We start from the raw sequence: 15,215 nt of genomic DNA on the forward strand, positions 1-15,215 counted from the left end.
TAAATAATAAAGCAGTTCTCTGAAAGAAATATGATTTTCACAAATAATTGCATGTGATAGGAATCAGTGTTTGTTAAACATATTTACATATCTCCACCTGCTGATTTGAAATTTGAAGATTAAAAAAAGCTCCAGGGATGCTGTCAGAGTGAGATCTCTGTCCTGACTGTTAGAGCTCTGTGATGGTTCTTGGCTGAGAGGTGGAGCATTCGGTCTCTGAGCGGTCGCCCTCTGATTGACGGCCAATCGCAGGTGTTATCCAGGAACAAGACTCCGCCCCCCACCTCCCCAGCCAGATCTCGGAGCCAGCCGGTAATCTGGGAGAGGTAAGCCGAAGGCTGAAGGCCCACCTCTTTAAGGTGGTCGGCGTGCGTCAGGATAAGTAAGGCGTGCTGATGCCATTCTGACCCAAAGAGCCTCTGAGTGCCACGACACACAGAAAATACACAGAGTTAGTCCATGCACCTCAGGGAGTAGTTCACCGTTTTAATAAATGACACAAAATGACCACAAAAGACAAAAAAAGTTACATAAAACATGTTGGAGCTCAGGGGCCTGATATCTGAGTCAAGGAGTACAGCACCTCTGCATGCTGCTGCACATGCACGTCTTCGCGTGGCAGGTCAGCTCTCACGACGATGGCGAGCACGTGCACACCCTCGGGGCAGAGCTTGTGCACGTGCTGTGGGAGAGGCAGTTGAGGAGGCGTGTCAATAATTCTCAGCATCAGGTCAGACTCCGCCCCCTGTCTTCTGAAAAACTCCGGGAAAGTTCGGCTGAGGAGGCGACACTCGGTGGTCACACCTGAGACGCAGCTTCCTGTTTGGAATTCGTGTCCACCTGTCACACGCAGACATTTGTAGCAGTCTTTTATCCTTAGCAAATTAGGGTTAGTATCTCATCATTTTAGCTAAATTTCTGATTTTGTATGTTTTATAAGCAGAAAGGTGATTCTATAAAGAACTTTGATTTTATTTTAGATTTCTTATGTTCACCTCATTTCTTACACAACCAAGAATCAACTTTAGGAGCTTAAAAAAATGAAGCTGCAGTTCCTCTAATGTCCACTTGAGGCTAGTTTCAAAAGTGAGTCATAGACTCCCATGTTAAAATTTCCAAATTTACAGCAGAAATAAACATGTTTCCAGCCTGATACACTTTTTGACTCTATCATTAATTTCCCCTTTCATAACATGTGCTTGAAGTTTAAGGCTTAAGGGCTAGGGGCGTGACCTCTTTGTCTGACAGGTGCTTCCTGATATAGGAGTCTCTGAACTGGACCCCAGGATCGTGTTTGTGCTGTTGGTACTTTCCAGGGCATTTTTAATGCAGCTATCTGGGAAATATTGTGGCTTTATTGTGTTAAAGCCAGTTTCCATGCAACATCAAAAGAGATTTTGACTGTGCAGCAAAAATAAAAAGTATACAAAAATGTTGTGTGAAGGGACTGACCAATAAGAGCATTCCCCACAGAGCTTCTCCCACTCTGACAGCCGCCTAGCAACAGCACGTTCAAGACCAGCGTGTTCCGATTGTCATCACCACGGTGACAACCCCACCTACTGAGGATGTTACAGGGTCTGTTTCCATGGTGACTGCATCCGGTGCTGAGATCCATCTGGGAACACAAAGTTTCCTGAATTTCACAGTATTTAATATCAATCTGACAGATTTAACATGCGTTACTTTATTGTTGAAGAATTTTCTTATTAAATGATATGATATTATGGGACTTCATATACATTTCAGGTGTTAACAAATTTGAAGGTTTTTGCTTCATTTTATGGTGTTAAATGTATCACAAAAAGGTTAAAGGTCAGGGTCAAAGCTTTTTGCCTCTGTTTTTTATTCTAGTATTGTAGACAGAGTGGTGCAAAACTTATTTAAATAGTGAAAGAGTAAAAATAATCAAAAGAATTCCAGTCTGTAGTAAAAATAGATTCTGTCACTTTAGTAAGGTTCTGATCCAGTTTATATCAAACAGAAGTTGGATAATAAGCATATAAATATATGTATTTTGTAATTTGTTAAACTTTAAAGAAACTGTCTCAAAGGGTCAAGAGTTTATAATAAAGCTACCTTTACGTGTGATAACAGTCACCTTTTATTTAACGATAAGGCACAGAAACTGTCAGTATGACAAAAGCGAGTCCTACCTGCTTCACCAAGAAAGGCGACTGTTTCATGGGCTGGATATGATCAGTTATGGGAGGTTGAATGTGTGTGAACAGGAGAGGTTACTGGTTAATCTGTAACCAGCTGAGCCTATCGGTGCCTCACTCTGCAGTTTTATTGGGTCATAAAGGTAACAAACATCCGTGCAGTTCCTGACGCTGATGTTCCTCCTGTCACCTGTTGTCATGAAATGTTGTGTCAGCCTGAATCAACTAAAACCAGGAGACAAACAGATTGACATCGTGTGAAGCAGATAAAGCTGTCCTGTAGCGTCACCATCTGCTTCTTGTTTTTCCTGATAAAGTCTGAAAGAAACCGTTTATAGAAACCTCTTTGATAACACATCACTGATTCTGTAATGAATGAATGGTAAATGGACTAGTTCTTATTTAGCACTCAAAGCACTTATACAACATGTTTACATTTACCCCATTCATACAAGCACTTCCATGATTAACTAAGCTAAGTGCTTTTATTATCATTCACACTCCAACGCTTGCATCGGAGAGCAACTTGGGGTTGGGTATCTTGCCCAAGGATACACTGACATACAGCCTGGAGTAACCAGGAATCGAACCACTGACCTTCCGATCAGTAGGTGACCTGCTCTACCTCCTGAGCTACAGCCACCCAACCTGTAACTGGTGGTTACAGTAATTTGAATTACGGTAAACTACTGTATGTTTACTGTAATGTAGATTCACAGTATTCAACTATAAGAGAAAGTTACAATAATTTTGTAATATGGTGCTTACACTGTAAACACTTACAAATGACAGCATAATGCTGACATTCAATACATTATTTTTATGTACTGGGAATTATTTTTATGTATCTACATAATGTTCCACAGGTTGAAAAATATATTTAAATCTATCAAAAGTTGGATGGCTGATAACTTTCTCCAACTTAATGATGAAAAAACTGAATTCCTCATTTGTGCCCCTGATAGATTTATACCCAGGATAATGGAAGCTCTTGGTCCTCTTGGAAAATTGGCTAAATCTTCCATCAGGAACCTTGGTTCTCTTTAGATTCCCATGTCAAATCTCTGGTTCACTCTTGTTTCTATCATTTACGGAACCTTGCTAAGTTAATTCCCATTGTGTCACGTTCTGAACTTGAGATCGCTATCCATGCATTCATTTCCTCACGTCTGGATTATTGTAATGCTTTATTTACTTGTCTTAGCAAAAACTCCCTGGAGCGTCTCCAGGTTGTTCAGAATGCTGCTGCGAGGCTTCTGACAAAATCTTCTAAGTATTCTCACGTCACACCGTTACTCATCCAGCCGCACTGGCTCCCCATTAATTTCAGAGTTCAGTTTAAAATTCTGGTCCTGACTTATAGAGGTCTTCACGGTCAAGCCCCAACTTATATCAGTGAACTCTTGCATCCCTACATTCCCACCAGGTCTCCGAGGTCATGTGGTAAAGGTCTACTGGCCTTACATCACACAAGGCTGATAACTAGGGGAGACAGAGCTTTTGCAGCGGTGGCTCCCCAACTCTGGAACTTTATCCCGTTATGTATAAGAACTGCGGATTCGGTGGTGTCTTTTAAAAAACAGCTAAAAACTCATCTTTTTAGGCTTGCATTTGGTTAGTTTATTTTCTATTTCATTTGATCTTATTTTATTTTATTATATATATATATATATATATATATATATATATATATATATAAATATATTTTTGTCCTCCTTACTCCAATTGTAATTTGTTTTAGTGTTGTGAAGCACTTTGTGATCCATGTCTTGAGAGGTGCTATATAAATAAAATTTTACTTACTTACTTACTTAAAACATTTATTTAAAACACTGAATTTACAGTGTTTCTGGCATGTAGATTTAAAATATAATATCCTGTATTTAAATTGTGACATCATGCAGGCATTTATAGATGCCAGGTAGTGACTAAAGTCACCAGAGTCTGCATCCTGCTGTCATGGAGGTCGTGTAATCTTTAATGCAATTAATTAAAACAATTTAAACAAGTGATTTATAATAATTTTTAAAAAATTCCCCCTTTATATTTATTATGAAGGGGTGAATGAATGATAGAGACCAAAACTGTACGCTGTAAACACATTTATTTTCCCATTGAAATCTATGAGGACTGACTGACTTTTGTAAACAGCCCCAAGTGGTCATTAGAGGAACTTCAGCTTTTGCCATTTTTATGTTGGCTTCATTTTTCAGCTTCATTGGAGGTCACCCCTCAGGATGGACAGATGAGATACACTTCTCATTCTGGGCAAACTGAACTGGGACCATCCTCCCCAGTACCCTCACATACATCCTCTTCATCTGCAGAGCTGTTGTCATCAAAATCCTCAACAATCAAAGACGGCGCTGTTCTGCACAATACCTGACACCCACAGGCTGCACAACCATACTCCCTTGACAGTAAGCCTAACAGGGGTTCTCACAAAGATGACAAGAGTCATGACCCTGATCGCAGACATGCACACATGCTTGTAATATCATACATTATGCACAAGTAAATGAAGCACTGGCTGATTTTTTTTCTTCCTCACAACTAGCTAAAAACTTAAAATCAGACTGACAGTCAGTGAGCAGAAAGTTTGAGCTGTTTTTAATCAGTTTATCATGAAACCAACAACAAGGAAAACTCAGGGAGGAAACAGGGAGACACACATGGAACATGACGCTAATGCAGATGGGTGACCCACGCTAAACACCCATGAACAGGGAAGCTGGGAAACACAGCTGGAGGGATATGGAAAACACTGTGTGTGTGTGTGTGTGTGTGTGTGTGTGTGTGTGTGTGTGTTATCTTTATGACAACCATACACAGAATGAGGACAGCTATGCCCAGCAGCTACCAGCCACAATGAAGGAAGCACATTTTCATTTCTGCTACGCTGCCTGGGCCTCCAACAGATCAAACTCGATTTGAAAGAAGGTTTTGAGAAACAAATAAATTCCTTATATGGTCGTGCCCATCAGCAGCACATGCCTTGAAATTGTAGTTTTATTCTAGCAGACTTTTAAAACAGTTTTTTTTATCAGATCAGAACTCCCTCCTGTTTCTTTACTGGCCTTTGGGGATGTTTCATCTCCCACTTTAACTGGTCTTATCATTGCCCATCGGCTACCTGGAAAAACATCTCATAAACATGTGGTCTGAGCAGATGCAGGGCAGCTCTGTCCCAGATATTAAAGCATGAGATGGATATAATGTAACCACTGCAGTCTAAGTCTTCTTTCTTCTTTAAAGCTGACACATCTCTCAATTCAGAAGGTTTTATATTACTTATTACAAGAGCAGTCCATCTTAATTTGATGGATTTTCTATCCAAAATGTGTTAAACAGGAAGTGCAACAGGTTAGTTGATGCTAAAGTGAAGAAAAAAAACTACTTTTAGCCAAATTGTACAAAGCCACAACTCTGTGACTAAATTAACATCCAAATCTACATTCACTCAAACTCCTCTTTACAGTTCAGATACACAAAAACAAATTCAGAACAACAATATCGCTCACAACTTAAATTTATTATGGCATTAGTGAGCTGGACTACCACTTGCTACAAGCTAACTGCTAGCAAACATAAACAGATCTAATACAAAATGACCACCTCAGCATCCCTCATTAATAATAAAACATAAAAAAAAATAATTATGGTTGGAAATGGCAACCCACAAGCTTATCAACCTAAACCAAGTGGCCAAAATTATGTGGACACTTGAAATCACACCCAAAAGTAATTAATGAAATTAGTGAAATAATAATTTTAAAAATGTTTTGAATGGGTTTCTGTTTACTGTCCTTACATCTTTGTTCAAAAGTCACATTTAGTTACGGTGGATTTATTGTTACTGTAAAATTTCCCAACCACAGTATTAAATTTGGAGGATCTTGGTATATTTTGTTGCTCCAGCACTGACGTCAAAGCAGTAACAAAACTTTTCCAGATGGCTTTGAGTTTGACAAAAGAAGAGAAGGTTTACATATTTGAAGTTCTGGGAGCTTTATTGGAACATTAAATATCTACAAGTTAATTTTTTTCATTTGAAATGAGTTCTTAGGTTCCAGGAGCCTCATGAGTTAACACAAGTCAGAGCTGACCTTTTTTCTTTTCTGGTTTCAAGAGTGGACAAGTTTGTTTCCCATCCAGTGTTAAGCTAATGCAGCTTGTTTTGAGACTTTGATCATTTGATTTATTTTCTTTGATGTTTCCTCTGCTTTTAGAATAAGAATGCAACTAAGACTTTTTCTGGGCTTTTTTTTTTTTTTTTAATCACAGCACATGAATAAATGCACTGGAGGCAGTGACAGCAGATATGCATCAAGCCCAGTTTGTTTTCTTGATGGCAAAAATGGGGTAAAACTGGATTTCAAAGCAGTTTCTGCTTGTCTAGACACCCACAAGGAAACAAGATCTGCACCACAAAGAGTTTCACTTCCTGCTGAGTTTGTGTGTGTCAGTGTGGCCCGGTAGGAAGCTAATTAGCATTAGCATGCAGGGACATGAGAAGCGGGGGAGGGGCTGCTGGGATTGGCATACATATAAACAGGTATAGTATTCATCCTTCTTCATTCTCTGCTTTTTTCTGCCTCCAAGATCAGTCATTGACAAAAAGAGCACCTGTCCACTATCATCACTCATTCTATTTGTCCACCTCATTTAGATCTCTGACATACGTGAAGCCTTGTCTTTGCCACTTTTGATGATGAAGAGCCTAAAGACAGTACTGAGTAGTCTTGAGATGAGGTTGCTGAGAAGTTGGACTCTGATGCTGCAGCTATTAATGAAGACGATGATGATGGAAGCTGGGTGCTGGGTTCTCGCAGTGTCCGGCAGATGAGTCCAACCCCACAGGGACAGCGCTGGAAAAGCTCCAGACCGTGGTTCCCCTTGTGTCGGTGTCGCGTGCAAACCTGTCCCTCATGTAGCACGTGCTTGCAGATGCGAGTCCAGAAGTGACGGGCGCAGCAGAACCCATCCAAACAGTCTGATGAGCGCAAGCAAGGGTCCCCCACCTGACCTGAATCAAGTACACAAACATTTAAAAACATGTGAAGGAGGTGGTGGAAGCATTCTGCAGGCTCACAACATAGACTCACCTCTACCAGAAGATTTTTTGGCCTCCTTCATTGCTTTCTTCCTCCCTCCTTTCTTTTTGAGAAGTGGACTTAGATCTCCATCAGTGTTTGGGCTCCTCTCAGACACAAAGCCGTCCACATCAGGAACACAAATATCTGCTGGAGGCAGAGCTTAGAAATAATACACTTGATAACATTTTCATTTTAAATAGTTTATTATCACTAATGCTGCACCAAAGTTTTCTGTAGAGGAACATCTTAACTGTTGCTGCAGTGGTTGGTGGGGCAACACATTGTGTCCCTGAGGCAGCTTCTCTTCCTTTTCCGGCAGGTCTTGCAGCGGGAGAGGGCGGGGCCTCTTGAGGAAGTGTGGCAGTAGTTCCCCTCTCTGCACTCCAGGTCACTCATGCACTGGTAGATCTGTAGAGAGAAGAGGACATCACATCATTACACAGAGTATCAAATGCATCTGGTTCAGTGCTGGTAATTTAAGGTGATCGTTTCCGGGTGGTGACAATAAATGGTGTGAAATGACAAATGAGGAGCTTAAAAACGTTTGACAAGCAATGACAGTGGCTCTGAGCTCTACAAAGATTCACCACAGACGCATACATCAGCTTTTACTCACAGCAGTACAACTTAAAACTGTATGCTGGGACACAACAGTCCTGTTGATAAAGATCTGAAACATTTTAACATCCCTTCTGATGAAGTCATAAAAGCTTAAAGCATCCTAACAGTTGGGAAATATACTAGAAACACTATCCTGCTGACAAAAAGCCAGTAAAGTTATGTAAAAATTCAGTAGTTGTGTAGTTCTACTGATAACATTTAAAGGACAATAAAGTTTTGTAGCACTGCCAAATTTATGGAACCATCATAACAATGCTGCTAGTAAAGATTTTACAGCACTGTAACAATACTGCAAATAAAGTTTAATACATTCTAACTGTCCTGCCAGTAAAGATGAGAAATATGGTAGAAGCAGTGTCCTGCATTCATGTCTAAAAGCAAAAAAAGCTTTGGAAAAATCTAAAATGTTCACTATCACAGCAGTCCTGCCAATAACATTCCTGAGACCTCGTAACAATACTGCAAATAAAATAAATAAAAACAAATAAATTAAAACATCAAAAACAGTCATGCAGATAGATGTGAAAGCAAATACACATTTAAAACATAGTGATAATTATGTCAGTGTCAGGCTGCCCTGCCGATAAAGCTTTTGAAACATTGTAACAATACTGCAAATCAAACTTTTATAACATTCCTGAAATTTTGGTAAAATATAATAGATATTATATCCATCCATGGATGGATGGATTATATGCAATTTTAAATGAATACTTTTATTTTCATTGTGTGGCAACAATGACAAAAAAGTATATTTGTCCAAAAATCCCCCCCCCCCCCCCCCCCCCCCCCATCCCATTTTGTACACAAGTACACAATCCTCTCCATTGAACTCCCCCACAGGGAGCAGGAAAGAGTCTCCCTAAATTTAAAAGCCAGAAGAGGTTTGTAACATTGTAATAGTTTGGCCCCTGGACAGCCCCTTTTTCAATTTTTTTCATTTTGTCAAGTCTTTCGTATTGAGTGATTGTTTTTCCAAACCTCACCAAAGGTAACATATCAAAAACACTGATGGCACATATGGACATCAATTTAAACTATACGGATCATTGTCAAAGCTAGATTCCATGGCGGCCAACACAATGAACAAATACAAAAAAAATGTCAGTTTAGACAAAATTAAACTATTCTGATGTTATAAAGCTGTTTTCTCAGCTCTTACATTTTCTGTTTGTCATACTTCTGCGTCTCTTTCCTGAAAATTTTATTCAAATATTGATTTAAAGTCAGAGTAAAAATGCTAACTTTTCTGCATTAATGCACTTTTAAGATCACAGTTTTCCATTGATCATAATGGTAAAATAATGCATGCTAAAGGAGTCGTTAATCAGGAGTAACTTCATTATTGTTTGTGCTATTGGTGTGGTTTTGGTATCAAAATATACGTTTTTCCGTGCTCTTTCTACCTGCACGGCTTTCAGATGTAACTGGAAAGAATGAAAATTGTTGTAACATACCTACTTGTGCCAGAATTTTGTAACATTTATCTTTAAAGGCTCTATAAATAAACTGCTACTTATTTCCTTACTTTAAAGGACTTTAAAGTTCTTCTCACATGTGTGAATCCTCACACACTGAGCTTCACCTGCAGCATCATTTGTCATGAACACATTAACCTGCAAACACAAAGTAACGCGCTCACCGTCAGGTCCGCTCTCGGCTCCCACGCGCTCTTGTTCATTGGCAGCGCGTCACCGTCCGTGCTGACGGAGTTCAGCCTGACAAGCGCCTGCACGCATCGGGAACACGCTAAAAGCGCGAGCCCGAGACTCACCAGCAGTTCCAACCAGCGTCTCATGACTGCAAACAAGATTTTATTAGAAACCACGATTAAAATCAGTATAAATTCAAGTTTTATGGGGTGATATCTCTCGCAGTATTTACTCATATGAACTTCAACATTTCTACAAGAACAAAAAAAGATGCATAAGAAAGTGAAGAAATCCAAATGTTTTAAATTTAAACCAGTAAGAAACAGCACTTACTCGCAGAATTGGTAGTTTTGAGCTGTAAGCTGTGTTAAAGGTGGATGTAAACCTTCACAGTTCCATCCAGTTTGCTCCTGCTGGTTTAAAATTTCTGTTTTTTCCCCCCTTTTTCTTGAATTAAATTGGCTTCCAGGTGAGCAGAAGAAGGAGAGTCTTTGCTTCAGTCCTCTGCTGCTGTGCGGACAGGTGAGAGGAACCCGGACCCTGATCCACTTTATAGAAATCCGGTCCTCCCACATCCCTGGCCACGCGTTGTGAGTGCCGCCCCTGCAGCGATCACAACGATACTCATCGCCCACCCCCACCCCGCCATGGACACACGCAGGTGGGGTGGAGGATGAAGACGGACTGCATTCTGCATTCTATCGGCTATAAAAGCCCTCAGTATATAAAAGTATATATAACCTCAATCACCCTCACTTCACCTCCTATATATATATATATATATATATATATATATATATATATATATATATATATATATATATATATATATATATATATATATATATATATATAGAGAGAGAGAGAGAGAGAGAGAGAGAGAGAGAGAGAGAGAGAGAGAGACAGAGAGAGAGAGAGAGACAGAGAATCAAGAACAATTTTGTAAATAGAATAAAATAAAATAATGGTAAACCCAAATGTACTCACATACAAGAATATTAGTAAACACATTTAGGTGATGGAAACCCAAATTAAAGGCAGAAAGTTTAAATCAAACCGCACATTCAGCAGATCAGATGGATAGGGCTGTTTCTTAGTTGCTTGCAATGCTAAATTCCTTGAAGTGGCAGAGCTGAAAAATTAATGGCAGAAGCAGCTAATGCAGTTTGATACTCCAGGGGGCAGAAGAGTCTGAAAATCATATACAAATCACACGAAACAACAACAAAAATGCATAAATCACCACAGAGACTTGAGAGGTAGAGGTTAAATGTCACTAATTGTTAATCCAGCTGCTCGTCCCCTATCTCGAGAGACATTCATCTGATCAGCTTCTCACTGAGTGGGCATGTTTTGGGGGACTTTAATAAATGCAGTGCTCAGTTTGATGCTGTTTGAATGAGCGGTTCTCATTTTTTCATCAATATTGCTTCATCAGCTTTATCCCTCTGTAGTTACTGCATCACTGCACAGCCCCCTCGTTCCTGAACATCAGCACCAGTACACTTCTTCTCCAGTCCTCAGACATCCTCTCACTATCCAGGATTGTGTTAAACAGTCTGCTTAAAAAGTCCACTGCCCTCTCTCCCAGACATCTCCACACCTCTACAGGTATGTAATTTGAACTAACTGCCTTTCCACTCTTCAGCCTCTTTATAGCTGCCCTCACTTCTTCCTCACTAATCCTCTGCACAACCGTCCTCCATCAGCCTGAGTTCAGTTTTAGTACAAAGATGATTTGGACATGAGGTGAAAGCAGCTGTTTTTTTTTCACACTCTGCGGATAGCTTTAGTTAATTTTGGAAGAATTTTAAACTATTTTTTTTAAAGTAATAACTTACAAAAAATACCTTTAATCAAACCAACCCTCGAACAGGCTGAAAAATGTTTAGACGTCTTTGTAACCTGGTAATCTCTGAACTCCTGTGATGATATTTAATTTGAATGTTGATGAAGACCGACCTGCTCGTACACGTGCGTCTCCACACTGGTGATTCTTTTAATAAAGGCCATTAAATTTAAATCTGGAGATAAAAGTCACCAAAGGGCCCATCGTCAGAGGTTTGCAGTGGTGACTGCTGCTCACACATCTCCTACACACACACACACACACACACACACACACACACACACACACACACACACACACACACACACACACACACACACCTTTTACATATCTCTCCATCTTCATGACCTTTGTCTGAGACATTTAACTTTTCACACCTACAAAGTGATGACACCTGTGTGCGTGTGTTTTGACTGTGTTGATAAGATTGGATGTGATAAGATTAGCACATACATGCACGATCAATGAAGAATGTGTTTAATGCAAATTTCCCTTTACTCAAATGTCAGTCAGTCTACAGTAAATAAATCAAACCACAATAATAATATGCTGTCAGTACCACACACTGATGTCTTAACATGCAGCTCTGTGTGAGATATCAGTTCATCTGAAGTGAAACTCAGTACCCTAACCCTAACCCTCTGAATTTCAGTCCGTTACTTCATTAAGATACATCCTAACCTAACAGACCTTATGGGAAGCATCCAAAAAACAGATTATATATGAAGGACAGAGATTTGGAGGTTCACTGACGTCAGGAGGATCAGTTAACATTCCTGAGAGTAAAGATCTAACCGGCAAAAGTGAAGCGAGTGCAGAAGAGTCTCAAACCTGCATTCTTTATGCTGGAAAGCAGCATGTATAGAAGTCTTTTAGAAAGTGAGCCTACTGCTCATTTTCTCGCTTGATCTATGACTTCAGTAAACACTTCAAGTTAAGTTAGGCCCTTTGTCCCTCCTGGAGCATGAACCATGGACAACTGCCTGCTGTTCCTTATGGGCTCCAGGTCAGGGACTGTCTTATAATGTTGACTTTCTCTGGGTGTGCCAAAGCCATCCCCACCACCTTCTAAAGCTTCCTTCTTCCGTGGGCCATTGCTCCACTGCTGTTGATGTTGCTGATTTTCTCTGGCCACCGGGTTGAGAGAATTCAGTAAAGGCACTGGTTCATTTTTCCCATGGCAGCTTTGGTAGGTCTCCACATCTCCAAACCATGCAGCACTGCTGACGTGTCTTGATTTTCCTCATCCTGACAAATACTGCTCAGGCCTCGCTGACTCCGGTCTACATGTCAGATTGGCATGTACCTGTTTACCACACTGCAAACTTGGTGTGGAGGACTCCACCTCTTTTAGGGGTTGACCATTCAGGTTCTTTGCTGAAGGTGTTGACCTTTGAGATCTTGGTCTGACATCCGTTGATGTTAAGCTCCAGGAAATTAAGATCATCAGCAAAATGTAGGTCATCCAAAGTGTCCACTGGATCCCATTCCTCTTCCTTGTGGTAGAAGAATGGTCCAGTCGATAAGCAGGAGGAACAAAAAAAGCAAAAGTAGGCGGCAGACACTTTCCTGATGAGTTTATGGCCTCAGTCGCTAGTTCAAAGTCTTACTCAGTACAGTGTAGTGGCCAATATGGGAATGACAATCTCATTAGAACTGAAAAGGAGGAGAGGCCGGATGCTGGTTTCGCTCACTGGGTTTGGGTTTAAATGCACCCCAAAGCCATTTACTGTGTGTCTTTCTCCACTGTCCTATCACAATAAAGGCTCAAAGGCCTGAAGAATATTTTAAAAAAACTAACTGGGCATCTTAAGTCTCTACTTTATGAGCATCATTGGTATTTCAGTCAGACATTTTTATCTCATCTGACCAATCTTGTATCTACTTATTTGTGTTAACAAAGTGAATACTTTACATTTTTAAAGGGTGAAAGAGCCACGTTTAGAAAACTGAGGGGGTGGCAGTGGAGTGACCACAGTTCAAGTCCGGTGTATGCTTTCTCAATAAAAATACTTAATTAGGTTTAGGCACTATTAACTATGCACCAAGCGCTTGCACTACCAACACTCAAAAGCCAGCAGCAGATAAATGAAAGAAAAGATTCAGAGCAGTCATAAAAAGTAAATGTTTCAGAGCAACAAAATCATACTTGGTGTTTTTCCAAAGGAATCTAGAATCCTCAAAAGCTCATGTGGATGAAAACACAATGACTTATTTCACAACCAAAGAAGGAAGTTTATAACTGCTGTTTATTGTTCAGAAAACAAAATTTCCACCCGCATGGCTAAAAGATATCTTTCAAGATTCCCAGTCCAATGATGTGAAGTGATGAATTGAGTGCACATGCAGCATATACACAAACACACAGGAGAAGCAGATTGACAGGTTCACAGAGAAGAGGAACAGAAACAATCGCACCTGCTTGCCTGTCTGAGGAAAGTGAAACCAACCCCACAGGAACACAGAGAGAAATGAGGCTTTCACTGAGCTGAGGATGATTCATCAGTTTCATTCATGAGTCTGACCTTATTCAGGAATGAGTCTCATATTTTTCATGTGTGAACTTCAGATAATTTCAGGAGAATGAGATCAAATTGTTTCCCACTCTTTTCTTTTCTCAGATGAAGCAGCAGGAAGTAGTCTTCTTCACATGTTTTGTTGCTACAGGAAATACTCTGTGTGGTTTAGATGAGGGGGCTGCACAGCTGCCCACTCACCAGCTGCTCTATTCATGCATCATACTATGTAACAGGGAACTGGGAGGTTAAGCAGCAGCAAAATTCAGATCAGGTTGTTCTCATGCGCCGCCCAGTAAAGTCTGGAAAAGTTCAGGGACAAAAGTTACTGAGCCTCAGCGCTGGGAAGAAGTTCCTTCAGTTGTTTTTATGACTACGGGTCAGATCCATATTGCTTTTATAAAATAAAAATCAGACATTTTTATATGAATTTTGTCATGACCCCACAGGGATAACTGGTGACCCTGAATTTGGTACCATTGAGCTGCATAAAAAGTAGTCAACATGAACTCCAGCACTGTAATGAGGTGTTTCACAATGCTCCACTGCTGCTGTTACCTGTGCAATGAAGGCTAAATATGAGGCCATGACTAACAGGCAAAGTGAGTCCAGTTAAAGTGACAGAGCAACAGCTCCACCCTGAGAATCACATCTGTAAATGCAACAAGTAGACAGTAGGGCCAAGAATAAACGTGACACTGGTTTTTATTATGTAATTATGTTACTGAGCAGTTGTCAATTAATCTGATTAATTGGAAAAAGTTCCCCCAGTTCTTTTTTAGTACCACTTTCTTTTGTTGCTCTGTGCCAACGTTTTGAAATATGTTTCTGCCAAAAGCCCCAATTAAAAACATTGTACTAGAAAACCTGTGTCATGTCGGGCAGAGCTGGACCCAGACGCAGGACTCCGGATAACAACATGATTTAAAGGTGTTTTATTGGAAAACAAAAGAAACAAAAATACAAAAACCTTCTGGGGTTAGTCATGAAATACATCACATAAATACAACAGACATGGACCAGACAACTGTCAAAGTAAAACAGGAAGACAGAAGAGGGAGACAAAGACACAGACTTGTCACAACACTGGGAACAAAACTCCATAAGAAACACAGGAGGTCAGAGTTAATACAAGACAAAACATACACAAGACCATAGATACAGGGGAGACAGGGACAAAGGGAACAAGAACATCAAAACAAACTGGGGACTGAAACTCAGGAAAAGTAAAACTTAACACAAAATGCTGGGCAGACGGCCCAGGACATGACAACCTGCATTTTAGGTTTAATATAAAACTAGAAAATGGATGAAAATTA

General features: G+C 40.1%; 2 protein-coding genes across 2 annotated transcripts; both read right to left on the reverse strand.

The window, feature by feature from the left end:
- Positions 1 to 143: 143 nt before the first annotated feature.
- Positions 144 to 1,618, reverse strand: LOC115796607 (GTPase IMAP family member GIMD1). Its single transcript, XM_030752973.1, has 3 exons — positions 1,453 to 1,618; positions 584 to 840; positions 144 to 419 (listed from the first exon to the last, which is right to left on the reverse strand). Exons 1-3 carry the CDS (start codon positions 1,616 to 1,618, stop codon positions 144 to 146), a joined length of 699 nt encoding a protein of 232 aa, XP_030608833.1.
- Positions 1,619 to 6,823: 5,205 nt separating this feature from the next.
- Positions 6,824 to 9,677, reverse strand: LOC115796608 (dickkopf-related protein 2-like). Its single transcript, XM_030752974.1, has 4 exons — positions 9,522 to 9,677; positions 7,510 to 7,666; positions 7,268 to 7,402; positions 6,824 to 7,188 (listed from the first exon to the last, which is right to left on the reverse strand). Exons 1-4 carry the CDS (start codon positions 9,675 to 9,677, stop codon positions 6,824 to 6,826), a joined length of 813 nt encoding a protein of 270 aa, XP_030608834.1.
- Between the last annotated feature and the right edge of the window lie 5,538 nt (positions 9,678 to 15,215).

Source organism: Archocentrus centrarchus, chromosome 18, assembly GCF_007364275.1.
Source record: "Archocentrus centrarchus isolate MPI-CPG fArcCen1 chromosome 18, fArcCen1, whole genome shotgun sequence".
In the NCBI taxonomy this organism is placed as follows: Eukaryota; Metazoa; Chordata; class Actinopteri; order Cichliformes; family Cichlidae; genus Archocentrus; species Archocentrus centrarchus.

Bases quoted from the DNA above. Each gene is read 5' to 3' on its own strand.
- LOC115796607 (XM_030752973.1), bottom strand. From the start codon at position 1,618: ATGGATCTCAGCACCGGATGCAGTCACCATGGAAACAGACCCTGTAAC. The intron at 841-1,452 runs GTCAGTCCCTTC...TGCGTGTGACAG, and splicing joins TGTGGGGAATGCTCTTATTG to GTGGACACGAATTCCAAACA. The intron at 420-583 runs GTGCTGTACTCC...CGTGGCACTCAG, and splicing joins ATGTGCAGCAGCATGCAGAG to AGGCTCTTTGGGTCAGAATG.
- LOC115796608 (XM_030752974.1), bottom strand. From the start codon at position 9,677: ATGAGACGCTGGTTGGAACTGCTGGTGAGTCTCGGGCTCGCGCTTTTA. The intron at 7,667-9,521 runs GTGAGCGCGTTA...TTCTCTCTACAG, and splicing joins AGCCGAGAGCGGACCTGACG to ATCTACCAGTGCATGAGTGA. The intron at 7,189-7,267 runs GTGAGTCTATGT...TACTTGATTCAG, and splicing joins CAAAAAATCTTCTGGTAGAG to GTCAGGTGGGGGACCCTTGC.